Source organism: Monodelphis domestica, chromosome 2, assembly GCF_027887165.1.
Source record: "Monodelphis domestica isolate mMonDom1 chromosome 2, mMonDom1.pri, whole genome shotgun sequence".
NCBI classification, from domain to species: Eukaryota; Metazoa; Chordata; class Mammalia; order Didelphimorphia; family Didelphidae; genus Monodelphis; species Monodelphis domestica.
This window is the reverse complement of record NC_077228.1, coordinates 134,595,793-134,619,659: the sequence shown is the minus strand read 5'-3', so window position 1 is coordinate 134,619,659 and position 23,867 is coordinate 134,595,793. Positions and strand designations below refer to the sequence as shown.

At 36.2% G+C, this 23,867-nt stretch overlaps 1 protein-coding gene across 3 annotated transcripts in view; it reads left to right on the top strand.

The window, feature by feature from the left end:
* The window catches only part of NVL (nuclear VCP like), a 101,235-nt gene extending 79,583 nt beyond the window's left edge, over positions 1–21,652 (top strand). For 2 of the 3 annotated variants that reach the window (XM_007481469.3, XM_056815993.1), the window contains 5 exons: positions 4,336–4,442; positions 6,165–6,241; positions 8,140–8,228; positions 14,531–14,601; positions 21,326–21,652. In XM_007481469.3, coding sequence (XP_007481531.1) covers positions 4,336–4,442; positions 6,165–6,241; positions 8,140–8,228; positions 14,531–14,601; positions 21,326–21,367 — 386 coding nt within the window. In that variant the 3' untranslated portion in view covers positions 21,368–21,652. The remainder of the gene's footprint in view (positions 1–4,335; positions 4,443–6,164; positions 6,242–8,139; positions 8,229–14,530; positions 14,602–21,325) is intronic. The other variant, XM_007481470.3, reaches the window with a different exon arrangement.
* The last annotated feature ends 2,215 nt before the right edge of the window (positions 21,653–23,867 follow it).

Sequence of the window (23,867 nt, the reverse complement as noted above, 5' to 3'; positions counted from 1 at the left end):
TCTTGTGGATAGGTCTTTTAGGAATTATGTTGGATTTGCTAGTCATACCAGAGTGAGGTGTTCATACACATAATTTTAATGCAAATAATTTTTTGCTTTAAAAGCTAATAGATGGCCTAGTTGTGTGACCCTGGTCAAGTCACTTGACTCCCATTGCCTAGTCCTTACCATTCTTCTGCCTTGGAACCAATACACAGTGTTGATTCTAAGACAGAAGGTAAGAGTTAAAAAAAAAAAAGTTAATAGAGGGGCAGCTAGGTAGCATATGGTATGCAGTGCCAGACCTAGATAGAGTCAGGAGAACCAGCGTTCAAACCTGGCCTCAGACACTTCCTAGTTGTGAGACCCTGCTCTGTACTATTGCCAAACTGGAATTATTCTTTGTACGTGCTTTACGTTTTATTGTCTTCATGCATGACGTTTCTTATGCCTTGAATATCCTTCACATAGTCTCCACCGTCATCACCACCAGCTTTTAAATTTTTTATCCTTCCTTTAAAGTTCTATGCAAATGCCATCTCTTTTAGGAAGCCTGCTGTAAACTCCCCATACTCTCCCTTTCTCAAACTTCACATAAGACTGTGCTTCTATTTTTCTGAGTACAAGAGAGTACAACTCCCTCTTATGAACTGAATTTGAAGTCAGGGAACCTGTCTTAGAACTTAGTACTCATCTGATCCAGTGATTGTCCTGGGCCTTAATATGTAAAATTAAGGGATTTGATGACCTCTAAGATCCCTTTCAACCTTAAAACTTTGATCCTATGGCATACTTTTCATATAACTTTTAAAGATATTTTTAATATAACTTGTATATTTGTCCTACCCCTGTTAGACAATAAACTCCCTGAGGGCAGAGACGATGTCTTATTCAAATTTTGTATCTCTTTATACTGTGAGTATTTAATAAATAAATTCAATAAATAATGTGCTGAAGTTTACTGTTATTAAGTAAAACAAAGTATTAAACTCACCACCTAAACTCTTCATCCTTTCCTTATTCCATTTATCTCTTCCTTTTTCTTTGTCTCCTTCTAAATGGTATGTAAAAGTTTTAACTGTCAAAGTAATTTTAAAAGAATATTCTATTAATGCTTTTTATTTCTTACACAAAAGACATTTCCCCACTATCTCCTGTTAAAGCATTTTCACTTACTTAAATTTATCTGATTTTTACAACAACCCTGTACATTAGACATAAATTTGTAGAATAGGAAACTAAAGTTTTTCCAGCTTCTGTATCTTTTGCAAAGTCAATTGGTAAGTGGTAGACATACCTCTGATTTTTTTTTTTTGATTACTGAATCCAGTGCTCTTTGTACATTGCCAACACTGCCCTTTGCCTCTTTAGTCCTACCTCTTTTGATTATGAATTCCTAGAATCTCAAGAGTCAAAAATAACTAGTCATCCTGTATTTACTTAGGAACCCTTTTACTACTTCCTGACTCTGATGTAAGACCTCTGCTGATAAGGAACTCTCCAGTTCCTGTGAAGCCAATTCCACTTTTAAAAAGCTCTGCTTTGGAAGTTTTGCTTTAAGGAATTAAAATTTGCCTCTTTGCTTTCCAATTATTGTCACCAGTTCTACCATTTAGGACAGTGTTTCTTTTTTAAGAGAACTATATGTTGTTTTCTAATTCAGTTATATTTTTAGTTCCACATTTTCTTCCTCTCATTCCCTTCTCCTGCATTGAAAAAGCAAGGAAGGAAAGAACATAGTTACAAACATGTACAGTCACAAAACAAGTTCCTTCATTAGCTGTGTCAAAAAGAAAAAAGAATACTTCCCAATCTGCACTTTTGAATCCAGTATCTTTCTATCTGGAGATGGTTAGCATATTTCGTTTTGCATCCTTTGGAATTGTGGTTAATCCTTGTGCTAATCAGAATTCTCAAGCCTTTCACATTTGTCTTACATGATTGTGTTTATTATGTAAATTGTTTTCCTAGATCTGTTCACTTCACTTTGCATACAAGTTCATACAATTCTTCACAGATTTCTCTGAATTTATCATCTTCATTAATATTCTGTTGGCTTCATAAAGCATCATTTGTTCAGGCCTCCCTCAAATGGCAGGTATCCTTTCAGTTTCCAGTTCTTCACTACCATGAGAGCTGCTATAAATATTTTGTACGTTATTGTGTTGTTCCGTCATTTCTGTCATATCCAACTCTTTGTAACCCTATTTGGGGTTTTCTTGACAAAGATACTGAAGTGGTTTGCCATTTCCTTCTCCAGCTCATTTAAGGAAATAAGGAATAAGGAAACCAAGGTAAACAGAGTTAAGTGATTTGCCTGGGGTTTCACAGCTAGTAAATATCTAAAGCCATTTTGAACTAGGATCCTACCCATAAGTCCTAGTGCTCTATCCATCCACTGTACTACCTAACTGTCCATTTCTGTACTTTTTTTTTCTCTCTTTTGACCTAGTAGCAGTATCATTAGGGCAAAGAATATGCACATTTAATGGCCTGTTGGCATAGTGATAAATTGCTTTTCAGAATGGCTGTACCAGTTCATAGTTCTATCAATAGTATATTAATTTACCTGTTTCCCATAGCCACTTCAAAATTTGTTATTTTTCTTTTTTGTCAACATAATTAATTTGATAGGTGTGTAATTACTGCTCAGGGTTGTTTAATTTGCATTTCTCAAGTTATTAATGATTTAGAACATTTTCTTTTTCATATGACTTGATAGCTTATATTTCTCTTTGTGGTTGTTATTAATTATGAAAAGTATTTTATTCAACAGAACAAAATGGCAGCATATAGTAGGTTCGTAATTATTGCTCGGGGTTGTTTAATTTGCATTTCTCTAGTTATTAATGATTTAGAACATTTTCATATGACTTGATAGCTTATATTTCTCTTTATTGTTGTTGTTAATTATGAAAAGTATTTTATTCAACAGAACAAAATGGCAGCATATAGTAGGTTCTCTTATAACAAGGCATCTTTCATCCACACATCAAAATCACACAAGATTTGTTGATAATATAACCGTAGGAAATAATCCTGTGATAGCTTATATTTCTTCCTTGAAAAATGATATTCATATCCTTTGACTGTCATTTAGGGATGACTCTTATTTTAAATTAAACTCATTTCCCATTATATCTTTAAAATATGATCACAAAAATAAATAAATAAAATGAGATCTTAATCAGAAAATCTTGCTATAAATATTTTCCCCCCTATTTTCTGCTTCTCTTCTAATTTTAGCTGAACTGTTTTGTTTGGATTATGCAAAAGCTTTAATTTTATTTTATTAAAATTATTCATTTTGCCTGCTATGATATCTAGCTTATTTTGTTCATGAACTATTACCCTATCCTTAGTTAAATCTAATAGATAATTTTTTCCTTAATTCTACAATTTGTTTATGATGTCTTTATGTTTAAATTGTTTGCCCATTTAGGGCTCTGGGTGATACTCTTACTGAGGAATCAGGATTTTAATGATAAACTTCTAATGTGCCACCCATTCCTATCCCTCCTGAATAATAAACTCCCACATGCACAGGAAATCAGTTCTTCTTGTGAATTTTATCTCCATGCTATAATTTATAAAATATAAGAAGTTATAGCCAGAAACATTTATAGTGAATAAGGAACCTCATGTTTGTCAGATATTTATACAAGACCTGAAGTCCAAGAATGAATCTCCATAAGTATTGTTGTAGTGGACCAGCCTAAGAGACTGTTTCTGAATTAGCTCTGAAATTGTGGTTGCCTTCCACAATATTCTCCTCATAGAACTAGTGCTGAAAAAAACTATGAGGCGTCATTAACTGCCATTAAATTCACTAAAATGACTAAAAATCAGAAAACCTCTTGTTGGATACATTGCCCTTCTCTCTCTTTCTCACACATTTCAGTTCATCCTTTTAACAATATAAACTTGTTTTTAAAAAAAAAAAAGTTAATGTTGGGGGCACCTAGGTGGCTCAGTAGATCAAGAGCCAGACCTAGAGACAGGATGGCGTGGGTTAAAATCTGGCCTGCCTAGCTGTGTGATTCAGGGCAAGTCACTTAATTCCTACTGCCTAGCCCTTATTGCTCTTCTGCAAATACATACTACCAATCAATATAGTATTGATCCTAAGACTGAGGGTAAGAGTTTAATTTTTTTTAAAAGGTGTGGGATTAATGTTGTACAACAAATATCCAAAGAAAAGTTTCTAAATATTTCAAACCCTAGCTACTACACATTGAAATATATACTTAGTCTTCTGAACTGACATGGGTAGATTGTGTCTAAAAAAATACATCTTCCATGCAAATTGTTTTTAGAAGAACTTGCATTTTCTAGTTGTTTTTCTTTTCTTAATAGATTCTATTGACCGGGCCATCTTGCGGCCTGGCCGGCTAGATAAAACCCTTTTTGTGGGCCTGCCATCTCCTGCCGATCGTTTTGCCATTTTGAAAACTATCACCAAGGTGAGTTAAGGAAATCATGTTTACCATCTGCTAATGGCCTATGTTTTAGGTATATCATCATGATTTAAGCAGTAATGGAATTAATAAAGTGGTTGTAAAGAAGCATCCAAACTTTTTCTTTTTATAACTCTGTTTAGCTTGGAGCTTGAAGTATTTTTCAGACTTGAGAGAGTTTAAATTATTCCCATTTTCCATGCTCCAAATCAGCTAATCAAATTAGGATGATTAGGTAACTTATTGTTTAGATTTTAATGCTTGGTTAATAATATTATCTAAACAGAATTTTTTAAAAACTTTTTTTACATATTGTTTATTTTGCAAAGTTTCACTATAATGTATTATGCATATTATCTTACTATGTCTGAGTTTAATAGCATTTTTGTAGACTAAAAGGGTGGTAGAATTAGACTCCTCAGGGGCAGCTGGGTGGCTCAGTGGATTGAGAGCCAGGCCTAGAGAAAGGAGGTCCTAGGTTCAAATCTGGCCTCAGACACTTCCCAGCTGTGTGACCCTGGGCAAATTACTTGACCCCCATTACCTAGCCCTTACCACTCTTCTGCCTTGGAGTCAATACACAGTATTGACTCCAAGATGGAAGGTAAGGGTTTAAAACAAAAAAAAGAGAGAGAGAGAGAATTAGACTTCTCATAAATATCTGGAGTTTTACTCTACAAAGAATTTTAAATGCTATTGTTAAATGTTGCCTTTCAACATCAGAACTAAATACCTAGTTTTATAACATGTTTTTGCATAGTAGTATTCTTTATTTTAATTAATGTCTTTTACATCCCAAAGTCATTAATAAAGTAAATGGATCCATTTATACCAAAATATTTGTCATAGCATTTATAATAGCAAAGAACTGGAAGCAAATAGAGATCTATTGATTGCAGAGTTTTTCAAACAAATAGTGGTATTTGGAATATAATTTGTTGTAAATAACAAAATAAATATTAAAAAATCAGGGAAAGATTTACATAACCTGTTGCAGAGTAAATTAACTAGAGCCAAGTAAACAATTGTGCAATAACTTCAGTAGTAATAAGTAGAAAAAATATAAGATCAGAATTTTTTGATTTATTGCTGGTTTGGTTTTTTCCCATATTTGGTTATAGGGAATCATTCTCTGAATGAGTTCTAAAGGTGTCAGCAACGTAAAAACATGACATCAGTAAAATATCTGTCACTTTAAGGTTTACTAAGTGTTTTTACATTTATTATCTGAGCTTTACAACAATCCTATGAATAATATACACAAGATAGAGCTTTTATAGATTAGGAAACAACCACAGGGAAATTAAATGCCTCCCCTTGCCTCTCTACTCAGACAGCTAGTATAAAGATAGAAGTGGGGCATAAACCCAAGTTTTTCTGAGTCCCAGTTTAACACTCTTGTCATTATTCTATGCTGGTAATACCAAATTTAGCCATAAAGAGAAAATGCATGCCTGTTTTTACTTATGGTTAGAATTGTGTTTTTTCCCTTGAATAACATTAAAATTCTTTAATATTCACTAATGTGGATATTATTATTTCTCATAGTATAGACTGTGCAGATTTCATCATCCATTTCTGAACCATGTGTCTTTTGAGCTGGAATATATTAGGTACCATTAGTAATCAGTTACCATTATACAATCAGTCATAGTGCCTATGCTTAAATGAACATTCCATCAAAACTCCACTGAAAAAAATCTCCATTTCTTTCTTCCCCCATTTTAGAATGGAACCACACCTCCTTTAGATGTTTCTGTTAGCCTAGAGGCCATTGCTTATGACTCTCGATGTGATTACTTTTCGTAAGTGTTTACTCTTTCCTCCAATTTAAAAAAAAGGAATATTCTTGATGAAATGATGAAATATGTAGTATTGTGAATGAGTTTTCATCTTCTAACCTTTAATTCCTAAATGGCCTTTTCATTTTTCCCCCTCTACACATTCTTTTGTCCAATTTATTCTTACTAACAAGGTATAAAAGCAGATATGAATAATTGCCAACTTGTTCAAGTTGATAGGAATACTGAAAATTTTCGTGAACAATGGGCTTACTGTTGGATGAATTATTTGCCAAATAGGATTAGCTAATGGATTTCTCTCTCATGATTTGAAAGTTTTCTAAGTAGTCTTTTGCAAATGAAATGACTGCTCTACTGACAAAACATAGTTGTTTTCAAGTATTGGGGATACGCTTCTCTGTTCTGTCTTTGTATCTTTTCCCCTACTTGACTGCATTTGGCAAAGCTGAGCAGAATTTTGGTGCCATAACAAAATCTTTGTTTCTTTGCACCTAAACTTTATAGGAGCCAACCTAGCCCTCAACCTTCACTTTAACACTAGGCTTTAGCTAATTCAGTAAACCAACCTAGACAAGCAGAGTTAAATGATCTTAGAAGCCTTACAAGAGCGCATTTATTCCTACTTCTTTTCAGAAATAAATATTTTGAAGACAAAGGGAAACTTTTATGAGTTTATTTGGTTAAGATTTTAGCTTTTAATTTGCTAATAGCATAAAGCAAAACCTTCCCATGAAACATGATTTTTTTCCCATAAATTTATGTTATGTAAGTAATGTTCATGACCAGGAATGTGAAAAGTTTCCTAACAAGTAGCTAAGGTAGTCTTGATGATGGATAATAACTGCTATTTACAGAAAAGTTGGAGGTAGGAATAAAAAAGCCAGTATATTATTAGAATCATAAAATTCTTTAATTGTACTTCCTCAAATTAATATTTCTTAGTCATTTTGATGGTCTTTTAGCTTTATATAGTAAATAAGTTTTGTGTCTAAAGTGAAGTTCTTTTTCATCCAGAGATCAAAATGCTACAAGGGAGAACTCTGGAGTCTTTCAGTAACTAAGCTCTTTTTTTTTTTTCAAAACAACCATTCCTTCCTAAGTTTTGCAAGTTTTTTTAAAACCTGTAATACAGGCAAAGCAGTATTTGCTGCTTCCATTGGCCAGGAGCATTCAATTGAGTATAACAAGTTAATCTTGTACCAGAGCATTTTGTTAAAGTAATAAAATAGGCCAAGTCTCATCAGCTTTCTGTATCTTGCTTAATAGTTGATGGTGTATCCACTTGAGATTCCTTTTGCATGAACAGAGTACACGAGAGGTTTCTTGGTTATATTCTCTCCATTTGAAACATGTGGTACACATGTCATTTTCTACATTTCATAGGTCCACCAATCATGGATTTTATGAATGAAAATATGGCAGCTAAGAACTTTAAAAATTGGTTACTTAATTTTTTTTCCAGAGTATAAAAACATTTAGATGTCAAATGTAAATATAGCTAATATAAGGTCTGTAATGAGATAGGCTGGTTTATTTATTTTCTAACTTTAAAAAGAAAATGAAAAGTATTGTGTTCCCCTGCTACACACACACACACAGAGCTTAAATTTCTTTCCTTTCAGTCTTAGCTAGTTTATTTCCTTCTCTTTGGTTGATTTCTTCCATGAGTATTTAGTTTATGATGTTTTTGATCAATGTGATTTTTGCCTCTGTTCTCTGACGTACTGAGATATTCTTCTCAATTTTGTAATCTCCAGTATATGTGATAATTTCAGGCAATAAGATGACCAAATGCCTCTGTCAGAGATATTCTTCCCAATTTTGCGATCTCCAGTGTATGTGATAATTTTAGGCAATAAGACAAATAACCACCTAAGCACCTATTTCTCTCTATGCTACAGAGGTGCTGACCTCTATCTTTTGATACGAGAAGCTTCCATTTGTGTCCTAAGACAGGAAATGGCAACTCACAAGAGTGGTAACAAAAAAGGTAAGTATATCTCTAGGCCCTTCAATTACAGCTTAATTATTTTTATTATTGGGAAATCTCTTCACAAGAAGAATTTCTGGAGGTATGGAAATTTGGCCATAATAGCTCTGTAACTATCACATTAAAATGGACATTTTTTTTGATGAGATTATTTAAAACTGCTCTAGAAGACAGTCATTTCAACAACTGATAGCTTTTATGGTAACACTTATATAGGAGTTTGCTGTCATCAGCAGCACAGAAAACTTTAGCTGTTTAGACATGATAGGCTAGTTCTTAAACCTCAAAATGGGCAATGATTACTTGCTTTTATAAAACATTTTTAGGCTTATAAAGCCTACAAATATTATCTTATTTGAGCCTCTTGACAACTCTTTTGAGCCAAGTCATGTTATCCATTGTTTTACAAATAAGAACACTTGAAACCCTTAGAGGTTTAAGAGAATTGTCCATAGTCACACCACTAATACATGTCAGAGGCAAGATTGAACCCAGATTCTATATGGTCTATACTATGCCTGGAATATGCGCTCTCTCTCTCTCTCTCTCTCTCTCTCTCTCTCTCTCTCTCTCTCTCTCTCTCTCTCTTTCTCCCCCCCCCTCCAAAAGAATACCCACATTCCCACTACAAAAAAATAGTAAAATAAATATACATACTATCTTGGCTAAGAACTTAACTAAACACATGAACTGAAAATTGTAATAAATTTTCTACCTGTTGATTCCTCTTGATTGCTGTTTTTAAAAGAGGGTATGTTTGGGACATTTATGCATTGCTGGTGGAGTTGTTAATTGATCCAACTGTTCTGGGGGGCAATTTGGAATTGTGCCCAAAAGGTTTTGAAAGAATGAATACACTTTAATCCAGGAATACCACTCAAGGTCTGTATCCCAAAGAGATAAAAAAAATGGGAAAGGGCCTGTTTGTACAAAAGTATTTATAGTTCCTCTCTTTGTGGTGGCAAAGAATTGGAAACTAAAGGGATGTCCCTCAATTGGAGAATGGCAGAACAAATGGTGGTTTATGAGTGATGGAATACTATTGTGCTATAAGGAATGATGAACAAAATTATTTCAAAAAGAGCTGGGGGGGGGGGGGGCAGCTGGGTAGCTCAGTGGATTGAGAACCAGGCCTAGAGACAGGAGGTCCTAGGTTCAAATCTAGCCTCAGCCACTTCCTAGCTGTGTGACCCTGGGCAAGTCACTTGACCCCCATTGCCTAGCCCTTACTGCTCTTCTGCCTTTGAGCCAATACATAGTATTGACTCCAAGTCGGAAGGTAAGGGTTTAAAAAAAAAAAAAAAAAGAGCTAGGAAGACCTTCCTGAACTGATGCAGAATGAAATAACAGAACCAGGAGAACATTATACACAGTAACTGAAATATTATGGAATGATCAGTTCTTTCACTATAGGTGGATAGCATACTTTTTCATAAGTCTCTCAAAATTATTCTAGATCACTGTATTGCTATTAGTAGCAAAGTCTATCTTTGCTACTAAGTCTATGTGCCATGTTTAGCCATTCCTCAATAATAAGACATCTACTTTGTTTCCAGTTTTTAGCTTTCACAAAAACTGTTGCTATAAATATTTGAGAATAACATATGGGGACTTTTTTCTTATCCAGGGCTTCCTTAGGTTATAAGCTAAGTATTGGAATCTCAGATCCAAAGAGTATAGGTATTTTAATCACTTTATTTGCATAATTTCACATTACTTTCCAGGATGGTTATATTATTTCACAGCCCCACCAAAATGTAATGGTGTGCCTTTCTTTACACAGCCCATCCAACATCTTAGTTATTTGGAACACTTTTTTCATGGTTATAAATATTTTTAAGGCTTTTTTAAGAACTCTTTGTTTATATTTTTGATGATTTTATTGAGGAATAGCCATGTGTCGATCTGTGAATTGTTTATATATCTTGAATGCCAAATCCTTATCAGAAAAATCTGATACAAAAGTCTTCCCCTGCCCTCCATTCCACTACTTCCCTTTTCATCCTAGAAGCACTATTATAGCCTTTGCAGAAGCTTTTCACTTTCAGGTCCCCTTTTCTGTTGTCAACACAGTATTATGTTCCTTAATTTACTTTGATCTTTTTTTAAAAATGACCCTGTTCCCACTCTCCCCTTCACTCAAATCCCCTTTTCTCATTTGATATTCTCCCTTCCTCTTCTCACCATCAGCAAGTATTATACCTTAGTTTTTGCATTTCTTTTTTTTACTCCCCTTTTCAGAAAGGATTTCTCTCTCTTCATTATCCATCTTCTCTGTTTATTCTATTCCTCATTCTCTGATTCATGACCCTGATAATTATCGGGTGTTTCTTCTCTATATTTTCTATTCAATCAAAGCTTCCATGATACCCATTCTTAACTCTCCCATCTAGGCCTTGTGAGATTTAAAATGGTTGAGGTCTTAAACTGTAGTGGTTAAAATAGTGGAAGATATAAATTGTGATAGATATAAGAGAGGGTGAGTAAGTTTGACCGCAGAAATATGTTTCACTACAGTGTCTTGGGTTTAAAATCAAATATAAGGTGGTCGCCAGGGAAATATTCCCAATTATTCAAATACCCAAGTCAATTGGGTTTTATAGAGATTTTAATTAACAATACAATGAGTAATCAAAGAAAAGAGAGAGAGAGTAAGAAAGGAATAAGTATGAAGGGCCTCAAAGCCAATATGGCCTAGACCTGAGTCTTAAAAGAGAAATCAGTCAGTTTTTTTTAACTCACCATAAGATCTGCCTAAGTAAGGATTTCTAATGACACTAGGCCAGCAGCATCTCAGCTGCTTTCACCAGCTCCCTCCTCCATCTGAATGTTTCAGAATCAGTCTCCTCAGAATGAGTCTCTCCAATCTGAATGTTTCAGAATGACTTCCCAGCTCTTTTCCTGAGCTCTTATTTTTAAGGGCAAAATCTTCTCTGTCACCTCCCCTAAGTCCTTACATCTACCAATCACTGTAGATGTTTCTAAAGGACTGCCCATTTTGAATTCACAGCTGAGTAGTTTTAATCTCTTTAGTAAGACAGGAAAAAAATGCTGCTGTGACAAATTTCTGTGAATAAGTTATCACCCTTTTAGGTTTAAGTAGTTTACAAGTTGCCCCACCTTTATAGGTACCTAGTATCCCATTGTATCAATTCTAAAACAGTCATGACTCAAAGAACTTCCTGTCCCTTCCATAAGCATGGATCAAAGTACTTTTCATTGTTCTCAAGGAGCTCTCTGTCCTAAAGCAGTCCTAAGTAGGGTGGAGTAGGGATATTCCCAAGGCAAGGAGCCCCCACACTCAAGTAGAGTTCTGACCATCTGCTAGGGAATTTTTTTAAGTAGAAGATTCCCCAATGGGGGAAACCCCTAACATTCATAAGTCTGAGAAATTTTGAGGTTTACAGCCTTCTTTTGACCTTTTTTTTCCCTCTACATTTACCTGGAAATCTCCCTGTGTCCATACTCTCCCATTCTTCCAGGTGCTAGCTGCCCCCAGCTCATCTCTCCTCCCACCCTAGATGATCACTAACCATCTCTCTTCACTCATGGGAGTAGAATCTCCCTCCCATCACCCCAATCTTTAATCTCTCCTCTTCACCAACTCCCCTGTAGGCTCCAGTCTTTCTGAGACTACAAAGCTCACCTTCCCCTCATTGTTAACCCTTGATTTTACCTGACACATCACTTCCTCTATATCTCATTGCACCTTTTCTCCCCTTTTATGTATCTCCCCATGCTGTAATGTCCAGAAAAAAAAAATATTGCCAGGTATTGTCCATGATACCCCATCTCCTTCCACTTCTGCCAGATTTGCACCTCCTCCCTGTCTCCTTGGGTACATTTAGAACAAAGTCTCTTACTGGTATCCATTGTCCCTCTGATGCTGTTCCTCACCTTGCATTTCCACATTCTTTGGGGTGTTCAAGAGGCAAAGAATCTGGGTTTCTTTCTTTTTTTTTTATTTAATTGATTAAGAAAAATTTTTTATGGTTACATAATTCCTGTTCTTTCCCTCCCCTCCCACCTCCTCTCATAGCCAATACGCAATTTGATCGAGTTTTACATGTGTCATTGAATCTGGGTTTCTTTCTGAAGATGTTTTAAACTCTCCTTATTTATCAAATATCTACTTTTTTGCCTGTCTGGTTAATCTCAAATCGGTGGAATAGGTCATCCTGGGCATATTTCCTTCTGTTGTTACTATTTTTCTTATTGATTTATCTGTTTATGTTCAAATTTTTTTTGAGTTTTCTTTTTCCTAGAATCTTTTCTCCTTTCAGCCTCCCTCCTTTTTTTCCCTTTTTTTTTTTAAACCCTTTCCTTCTGTCTTGGAATTGAGAGTGGTAAGGGCTAGACAGTAGGGATTAAGTGACTTGCTCAGGGTCACACAGCTAGGAAACATCTAAGGTCAGGTTTGAACCCAGGACCTCCCATCTCCAGGCCTGGCTCTCAATCTAATGAGCCACCTAGTTGTCTCTGCCCCCCACCCCCCCACCCCCATTTATCACTAATTTCCTGATTCCCCTCTGATTGTGGTTTTCTTGGCAGCTGGATCTCAAAGTATCTCAGTCTCCTTCCAGAGAGGGGGTAATTCATGGTTCACCAGCCTAGGTCTAAGACTCTGCCCCAGCTGACTTTAGGGTGGTTCACCTGTCCCCAACTTTGGCATGGTGAAGTGCTGCACATCCCCCTCCCCAGCAGTGTTCTATCCTCGCAATCGGCCCCCTTCTAGATGTTCCTCAGTTCTCTGACCCAGCACAGGCAGTTAGAGCTTCACAACACTGGTACTACCAGGTTGCTACACTGAAGGGAAATGGCCGAGCTGGCTGTAAAGGCCCAAGCATTTTCACAGCCTGGACCTGGGGTCTCCTTGGCACTGGGAAGAAGGAGAGGGGACCAGAGTGCAGGGGCAGATCTTCTAGCTAACCTTGCAGCCATAGCAGGAAATCAGGGAGGGGTTACAGAGTGAGATCAGGGTCAGTGATTGTTGCTCCTCCATTGTTGTTGTTTGCTGGAGGGAAACTGGATTACATTCTTTTGGATTCTGAGTGTCTTGGACCATGGAGACAACTGAAGTTGCTTTTTCTTTGGCCCATCATTTCTATAATGGAGAGGTTTAAGAGGTTGTGGTTATCAAAGAAAATGTTTACCATGGCATCTCATTACTCACATGGCCTGAACATCCTATAGCTACTAATTTATAGAAATTGAGATGCACGTTAGTGGAAGATATTCCTCTAGCTTTATAGTAACTTTTTGAGTAGTCTAAATAACAACCTGATTCCATTATTACTAAATCATAACTTTTCCACATCAGCTTATTTCAATATTAATCTCAAAGGTATAGGGACAGCTGAGTGGCTCAGTGAATTGAGAGCCAGGCCTAGAGACAGGAGGTCCTAGGTTCAAATCTGGCCTCAGACACTTCCCAGCTATGTGACCCTGGGCAAGTCACTTAGCCCCCATGCCTAGCCCTTACCACTCTTCTGCTTTGGAACCAATACACAGTATTGACTCCAAGACGGAAGGTGTAAGGGTTTTAATAAATAAATAAATTAGTGAAGTGAAACTGAATCTCACTAAATCTGTCTTGAAATGAAACCATCTGTAGGAGAAACTCCCCTGTCTTTCACTTAATCAGAGGGCTCAGGGCTACCTCGTTTTTATTCCACTTTCCTCTGTTCCAGCCATGGTATTGGTTCTTATCCATCCTTGGGATGAAAATTTGTTAGCCTGATGTCCAAGCTTTCATGTCAGTTTGTTATAAGAGATATACCAATAAAAAGTCATATTCTACATAGAATGTTATTTTCTTTTTAAGAAGAAGAAAACTTATGGTAAATGATGCATAAAAATATGTATGAAAGGATGCCCTTTTTAGAGTGATACTAGTGTCTCATTTAATGTTGAAATAAAATTATAGCAAAGAGATCTTTTAGGAAATGAAAAATGTAGAGATAAATTCATCAGTGACTATGTAGAAATGTTTGTTGCTTTGTGATATTCCCTTTGAATTAATCTGCTCTTAGGTATTAGATTATTCATTCAGATCCAATAAAAGAGGCAGCATAACACATTAGAAAGAGTAGTGATGTATCAATTCAGCAATCTGGGTTCCAGTCTTAACTATTCCCTTAGCTTGCTATTTGACTCTTATGTTAATTCACCTTCAGAGACCTGTTTCCTTATCTCTAAAATTAGGGGATTGACCTCTAAAATGACCTTTAAGTTCCAACATTCTGTTATTCTAAGTTAGCAGATCAAACAATGAATCAGACTCTTGTTTGCTTTCTCCATAGGAGAAGTCAAGGTTAGCCAGGAGCACTTTGAAGAAGCTTTTAAGAAAGTGAAACCTTCTACATCAAAAGAGGTAAGAAATGCCTTTTATATAAAAAGAAAGGGAACAGAATTGGTGCCATTTCTGGCCTATCTAGAGAATCCTAAACTACTGTGTAAAATGAGAAATCCACCAATGATGCTACTTCTTGTAGCAGTCAGAAGAATAAGTTATTAGCTTTGGATAAATTATGTTAGAAACTGAAGCTGAAACACATTTCATGGTAAAATAATATTCTCCAGTTATTATTGGAATTGGCAACAAATTGAAGAAAAATATTTTGTTCCTATTTTATCATCCATAAAATTATTTCTCATGTCTAGTCCAGTGCAAAAAAAAAAATTTACTCAAACTACTTGTAAAGATTTAAATAAGTATCCATCCAAGAATCCATTGAACCCCATTTCTTCTTACCTAATTTGCTTCTTATCACAGCCAGGTTTTACTGAAGTTAAGCTATGCCTTGGTTATGAAATTCTAGTGATTTACGTGATCATTCCAATGAAGTAGAAATAATATCTTCACCTTTTGATGGGAATGAGGTTAAGAAATTTCTATGATGCTTTCTTTTTCCTTCCTAATATCAGATGTCAGGTTTTAAATGTCCACTTATGATTGTTGGTGTCCTCTGTTTGTAATCAAGGAAATAGGAAGACTTGTTGTTATGAAATAAAACCAGTTCTTGTGAAGATTACAGAAGAGAAGATATCCATATACAAAGATGGATCTGAATTGGATACTGTTAGGAAATCCATGTTCACTTGAGCATCTTATTGTTTCCACACTCTTTGGATAGCATTCACAAAGTATAATGTTTCTCCAAGAGAACTTGTTTTTTTACCTGAATTGTTAATTATGTGGCAGGCAAAAGGAAGATGGTGAAGGTTTTAAAGTCATAAAGGTTTAGGTTTACACCCTGCCTCTGATACAACCATGGACAAGTCATTGGCCTTCCCTCTGGACCCCTCCCTATCCCCCAACTCCAAATAAATTGCAGAATAGCTGACAGATTATATTGGTATAGAGGAAATCTCCTCACCAAAAGTTTCCTACCCCAGTGAAATCACAGGCTCATGGTAGTCCCTACTCCTGCTTCCCCAGCCCTACCCCCTATGCACACACAAAAAGTGCTAGACACTGTACTATGAATACAAAGGATACATATACCACCAAGCAACTAAGTGAGAGTGGGCTGGGTTGAGATCTGCAAAGATACTAAGATAGAGAAGGCTTGAGGGAAGGAGGTGGTAGAATAGTTTAGGGCTGTGTTGGCAGATCTATGACACACATGCCAAAGCATGCCAGAGGGGACTGCTTCCTTCCTTCCACGTGTGCTGCCCAACAGCCCAATGGGAGCATTTCCTCCCTCCCCTATCTGGGGTAAGGTGGAGGCTCATATGTGGCCTGAGGGGTGCAGTTTGGGCACTCGGTCTCTAAAAGTGGTCTCTAAAAGCTTCACCACCACCTGTTTAGGGGAAATCAAAACAAGCAAAAAGGGCTAGTGTTGCCCTCTTCCTCTCAGCCTACAAGTGCTTTATATCCATTAAATGTTTAATAAATGTTAATTAATATATTCCCTTTCAGTAGTAAATTGTTGACTCGGATTTACCCTAGAGAGCTTTGTTGTTGTTTTTTAATCAAATAATTTGGAACTATTTTGGTTACAGGAAAATGAACATTCTCCAGTTTAGATTAGTCTTACTTGTAAAGAAGCTTTGTAAAATGACTTTCCAAAGTATTCAATGATCAACTAAGACTAATCTAAACTAGAGAATGAAGCAGACTATGTAGTTCAATGTAACAAGGACTCTAGTCTTAATTCTTCAAAAATCATATATAGATATCTGTGGTATACTACAAAACTGGACTTAATCATGGAATTTGAATTTAAATCCTAACTCTCACACTTAGTTTTGTCATCCTAAGAACCCTAAGCTTCAATTCCTCATCTATAAAATTAGAGTGAATTATATTTGTACTCTACTTTCCTCGGGTTACTGTGAAGATAGTGCTTTATAAAATTTGGAAGCTCTATATTAATTCAAGTTGTGATAATGATGGTGATGATATCATGAGGCGATAGTTTCATTAATACAGTAACCCTTTCATTCTGAGCAGTGCCCATGCTAATGAAGTACACAGTTTTTAATTTGAGCATTCTTTTTCTTTTATCATTGGACTTATTTCTTATCCATAGCTTGCCTTCTTCAGGTTCAATGCATTTCCTTTCAGATTTTTGGTTTCTCTGTTTCCAGGTTTCACACTATTGTGAACTGGGGAAATGTTCCTTCTTTCTCTAGATAACTTTCAACCTCAACTAATTCTTTCTCTCCCATGGTAAAAGTTTCCTCTTATTTCTGTGTCCTCTTATGGCATCTGTGTAACCTTGAACAATAAAGACATCTGCCTCTATGACCGTCATAGTCTATTTGGTGTATTGAGAGAGAGCTCACATGCAGAGTTGTCATTTTATTCATCAACTCCTTCATAACATTGCCATTTTGTCTACTCTAGAAGATGGACAGTAAGGCAGAGATTTTCTTCTTCTTTGCCCTTTCCTATGAATCTCATTTATGAATTTGTGAATCTCATATGAATTTGGTGGGGGTCAGGCTTTTCCAGTTTTATCTATAGGTATTTTACCATTCCTGGTAATGAATTGTTTCTCTGTGTTACAGTGACACTCCAGGATATCTTCTCAAAAGAACCCTTGACAAGCTGACTACTTATATAGTATACTTATGTTTACTTAAGTGATCCCAATCAGACCATCCTGATAGTTTAACATGTAGGATTTTTTTGGACAGATAAACTCTAACATGATTTGTCACCCTTGTTTCTTCCCACCTGTCAGATGTTCACAGTAGACATCCATTCATCTATAAAACTACTCTGGCACTAAATGTTTAGTGTAAGACTTTATCATTAATGTATAATGAAACCTACAATGAGTTTTTATCACTGACATTCACTATAGGAGCTTGGGCACACAACCTAGCTCCCCTAAAGGAGCTATATATACCTATCAGTTTCTGTAACATAACTATTAGTGTGGAAAAAAACAGCCCAATCAAAGTCATCATTTTTCCCTCTTTATTTACATACCCAGGTCCTTTATAATAAATTGCCTAAGTTTGGAAAAATTCCGCCATTCTCAAGAATCTTAAATACTCACTGGATGATGGTTTTGGGGACATACAGCCTTTCCCTGTAAAGTTTAACAACAAAGTGACTAATTTTTTTTACTAAACATGCCAGAACTTTAGTATCTAAACGAGTGATGTCAAAGTAGTGAACTTGGGAAGCTATACATATATTCCAGTGTTATTTCTGGGTTCAGAACATTTTTAGAATTCTTCTTGGGGGCTTGTATTTGAAATCTTCTAGCTCTTCTTTGGGGACACAAACTTTCCCCAAGAGTGGGTTTAAAAAAAATCATTTTCCTCTGCTGCCATAACACCTTTGCCTCCTAGCATCCCACTCCTTTGATATTCTTTTCTCTCTAGATTTTTTGGGACCCCCACTCTCTCATACCCCACTTTCCTCTGACCTATCAGATTTCATCTATCCTATCTATTATATCTATCTTTTGCTAGATCCTCTTGCAGATCATGCCCCCTAACTTTAGGTATCCTTTAGGGTTCTGTCCTGGGCTCTCTTTCCTTCTCCCTCTATACTGCTTCACTTGTGATCTCATCAGCTCCCATAGACTTAATTACTATCTCTATGCTGATGACTCTTAAATCTACCTTTCCTGCCCTAATTTCTCAGTTAGCCTCCAATCTTACATCTTGAACTGAATGTTCAGTAAATATCTTAAACTCCTTTTGTCCAAAAGAGAACCCATTTAACTTTCTCCCTAAATCCTCCCTACCTCCTACATTCCCTATTACTGTATAGGGCAACATCCTCCTCCCAGGCCCTGGGCTTGAAGCTTAGGAAGCATCCTGGATTTCTCCCTATCCCTCCCCAATCCTATGCCCTCAATATCCACACTTTTGCCAAGGTCTGTCTATTTCACCTTGGCAGCAGCTCTTCCATGTGCCCCCCCCTTCTGACACTGACTACACCGTGGAGCAGGCCCTCTTCTGCACCTCATATCTTAATTATTGAAATAGTCTTCTGTTGGATCTGGCTCTCTGGAGTCTCCTCCCACTTTAATACGTCCTCTATTCAGCCACTAAAGTGATTTTCCTAAAATTCGCAGATCAGATTATAATACCCCCACTTCCTATTGCCTTCCAAAGCAAATACAAAATACTTTATTTGGCATTCAAAGCCCTTCATAACCTTGCCCCCTTCTACCTTTCCATTCTTCTTACACCTTATTTCTGGACCCATATTTTTTGTTACAAAGACTCCGGCCTCTTGGCCCTTCTGATATTCAAAACAATCTATCTCTCAGCTTTAGGCATTCTCCTAGCAGTGTTGGTGCCGAAATATAAATGAATAGTTTAAAAGTTGTCTCCAACTTCTTCCTATGCTTCCTACACCAAGGTAGCAAAATCTCAGGACACTAAGCAGTCTCTAGATCAGACTCCCAAAAGCTAGTTGAATTCTGGGGGAAGATTGTTAGAAAACAAGATCAGATTGAATACAGCAGAAAGAAAGTAAAAACTCATCTTGATGCAGGTACACATCATTTATGACTTTAAGAAATTTATGGCTTAAAAGAATGTTCAAATGAGTTCTGTAAACACTTAAATTTGGTTATTAATAAATGGCCAGGGTCACCATTTCTGCTTTCTGTTCTAACCCTCACTTTCATCCTCGGACTCAACTGTTGACTTTCTTTAAGTCCCAGAGAAGATCCCACCTTCTACAGAAAGCCTTACCCAACCCCTCTTAATTCTACTGTTTTCCCTCTATTAATTATTTCCTCTTCATCCTGTTTGTATCTTGGTTGGTATATATTTCTATGCATGTTGTCTCCTCCATTACATTGTAAACTCCTTGAAGCCAGCAATTATTTGGCTCATTTTTCATTCTTCAGTACTTGGTACATAGTAAGCATTTAACATGTTGGTTGATTGGTGTAATTGTTGCTGGTAGGACATGGGTCCATATCTGGCCTCAGACACTTCCTAGCTGTGTGACCCCAGGCAAGTCACTTATCCCCAGTTGCCTAGCCATTGCCTCTCCTCTGTCTTAGAATGGATACTAAGCTAGAAGGTAAGGGTTTGTTTGTTTTTTTAAGGAAATGATAGACCTATATGTGCAAAAATATTTACACTAGCTCTTTTCATAATAGCAAAAACCTAGAAACTAAGGGAGTGCCTACCTGCAAGTAAAATAACTAAAAGACTTCAGAACTCTTACCAATACAATATCACACCAATATCAGAGATCAAAAATGAAACAAACTTCCCACCACCTGCATGAGGGAGAATGGACTCCAAAATGCAGAATGAGATATTGATTTTTGGACATGACAGAAGAGAGAAATGGCCTCTTTTGACTAGGCATGTGTATATAAGGGTTGTTCTTTTCTTTTTTCTTTTTTAAGGTTCCATCAGTCAGATGGGGAGGTTCTTCTAGGGAATAGGAGGGAGGGAAAAGAAATTATTAATTGGTGGGTAGGACTGTGTGTCTATCTGTCTGTTATATTAATAAGGGAATGAGAAGGACTGTGCAAATGACCCCCAGGTAAAGCAATGTGTGGAATTTGTTTTGATTTGAAAAGTTCTATACAAATAAGAATTAGTGGAATGCTTATTATTTATTCCAGGAATTTAACTTGCAATTTGTAGACTTAATTCACAGCCTACTTCCCCCCCCCCCTTTTACATTCCATAAGCCTTGCCCCATAATTTTGGTGAAAATCAGGACAGTTGCTTTTTGTAGCTCTAAAGAATTACAAGACTACTTTATTGATTGAATTTACTGAGTCTAATAGATAAATGTAATTGACATTTTAGCCCTCTGCACCCGATTGTTTTGATAGTTGCACTATCTTGAAAATTATTATAGATACAATACCTAGCCACATCTGTTTTCAAGAACCAGAAAGCAAATGTTAAAGAAAAAGAGCTGCTGCTTCCATTAGATCTGAAATACTTTGCTCCCAAATAAGCTCTAATGATTACTGCAACAGGAACCCTTATGTAAATGTCTTGCTCTTCTGCGAATCAGGTCTGCCCAACGGGCATTTTGTCATTGAAATGTACTTGAGCAGTTAAGGGGAAGAGAGAGGGGTTAGAGTTCATCATTTTCTGCCCCTGGAAATCTCTTCTATTGCTAAGGTATAGCCTTTGTATGCTCCCTGCACCAAAAGGCAAAATCCTAGAACACTAGCTACCACTGCTGCTCTCTCTCCCAAAAGCTAGTTTGTTCCATATTCTTTTGCCGGCCTGGAGTAGTTGAACTCTAGGGGGAAATTCAACACAGGATATAAGTAGAAAACAAGATCTAATTGAATGCAATTGAAAGAGAAAGCAAAAGCTCAACTCAGTTCAGGAACACACCATTTATGACTTAAAAGAATGCTCAAATGAGTTCTGTACACACTTTAATTTGGCTATTAAATATATGACCAGGGTCACCTTTTCTGAAAAAGAACCTTTAAAAAAATGGAGAGAGCCAGAGAGAACCTTTTACCACCTTATATTTTATACAAACAACTCTAAATGAAGGTCGCTTGGGATCCATGTGAAAAGACATGTGTCTGGGGTTACAGAATAAGACAAATATTGTCAGCTTCCCAATAGCAATGACCTAATGCTTTGTTTTATTTGCTCACTCTCCCCGACATCTTTAGGATCAAATGATGTATGAAAAACTTCGGCAATCCCTCAGCTGATTGTGTCACTCACACTCTGTGTGTTGTTCTGTGGAAGAAGAATGTCTTGCTTTCATATAATATTTTGGTATGGCAAAGAAGACCTTTGACAATTTGCCTTTTCAAGATGGCCCTGATTTGGCAGTGGTTTCAAATGTGAGTTGCCTAATAACAAATGGTAAACATTAACAACTGCTGAAGATCCCCTCAGTTTCTCTGGTGCAGCAAAAGTCAAACATTTCACCTTTTAAGAAAGTAAAAGAACAAAAATGAAATAAATTATACGTTTCTGCTTTGTTTCTTCAATTGAGCATATCTTACTCTTGCCAACTATAGATGTCTTCAATATGAGGATCCTGTTAGTTTTGGAACAGTTTCTCTTTTAGAAAAAGCACGGTTTTAAGATTCAGTGATCTGAGATCCTTGCTTCATTGTTAGACTTTGTCTAGACACTCAAAATTTCTCCACATCTCAATTTATTCATTCCTATAAAATTGCAGTAATTCCTGCCCTGCCTTCTTCAAATGGTTGTAATAGATCAAAAGAAATTTATCAATTCTATGAACTATTTGTATTGTTTGCATTACTATAATTAGCATTTTCCCCAAGTCTAATTTCTATGAAATTTAGATATATTTTATAATCTCACAGAATGGTTATGAAGATGATATATATATATAGTGGGAAGATGAAAAAATGATAAAGCAACTAAGACAAAAACAATGAATAAAACATCTTTGAATGGATAGAAATTTTTTTAAGTCTTAGCAAATTTATTTGTTTGTTTTAGCCCAGTGGTTCTCAACCTTTCTAATGCCGTGACCCCACAATACAGTTCCTCATGTTGCAGTAACCCCAAACCAAAAAATTATTTTGGTGGCTACTTTAAAACTGTAATTTTGCTACAGTTATGATTCAGAATGTAAATACCTGATATGCGTTATGTATTCTCATTGCTACAGATTGAGAGGTTGAGAATTGCTGTTTTAGCCCTTACCTTCTGTCTTGGAATTAATATTATGTATTGGTTCCAAGGCAGAAGAGTGGTAAGGGCTAGGCAATGGGGATTAAGTGACTTGCCCAGGGTCACACAGCTGGGAAGTGTCTGAGGACAGATTTGAACCTAGGACCTCCCGTCTCTAGGCCTGGCTCTCAATCCACTGAGCTACCCAGCTGACCCCCAAATTTATTTTCATGTGGTTATTTGTCAGTGTAAAATTATATATGTAACATGTAAATATATGTACATTTCTTTTCAAAGAGTTTTCTTCTTAGGAGAGAAGCCTTTACAATTTAGTGTTTATTTTCGTATCAGTAATCAACTTATACTACTTTATTCCCAGAAGGGAAAGGAAACCCTTCTTTGCAGATAAGAAATAAACTATGAAACATCTCTGCATATAGGTCTGTTGACTTTCAGCCATGACATCATCAGATTTCAACAATGATTAATAAAAAGATTTAAGGTGTGGACACTAGGAATTATAATATGGATTAAAGTAAAAGCTTTTTTAAAATCAGTTTTTCCTTTATAGACTTGATTAGGCTATGAACAATGTGGTGGGGGTGGAGGCGCTCCTGGTGAGAATTAAATGTAGGATTGAGCTTAAGCATTATGTAATGGGAAAGAACCTGGTATTTGGGATCAGACATCTTAAAATTGAACCTACATATTTTGGTTAAGTCTCATCCCTTCTATAGGCTTCATGTGTAAAATGGAGTTGAGGAGAAGAATTGGACTAGACTACCTCTAAAGTTCCCTCCCAGCTCAAAATTCTTTGAGTCTTTTACCACTGGCTTCAAATTAGCATGTTTGGAATAGCTTTATTTGAATACATCTTGTGTTTTTAATCTTTCCATATTTGGAAATAGATTTAAATTGTGAAATATGTGCTTCATTTGATACTTCTGTGACTATTATCTTGTTCTCCTGGATGTGTGTGTGTTTGTGTTTCTCTAAGGTAGGTGTGGGTGTCTTTAGAGGAAAAAAAAGTCATAATCTAAGGAAATTTTCTCTTATTTTTCTATCTGTGCCCAAATTAAGTCTCTGGGGTTGAATTACAACTACATCTGCTCTTTCTAAACAAATATTTCATGGGATTTTATTGTAATTTCATGACACTATCATCCCTTGGCCCTCTGAAGAGAAAGATATAGTGCTATGGGAAATAGGCTTACCCGTGCTGTTAATAGATTGGTGTGAAGCATGTCTGCCATTTCTACACCATATTTGAGTAGCCCCTAGAATAGCAACATTCACTATTCTGTTTTCTTCAGTTAGGTACAATTACTCAAGAAGTTGTTCTCAAAGTATAAATGTTAGGAAAATCAACACATCTCTTATTATAATTTGATAATCTACCCCAACATTTTTAAACAAGCAACAAAACTTGCCCTTCTGCTCCACCTAATTTAGGTTGACGTGTCAGACAATGAGTCTTTTACTTTTTATGTTCTAGAAAGCTCAAAGAATTTCAGGAGGGAGAAGAGAACAAAATCAGAGAAAATAGGTTGGGTGACT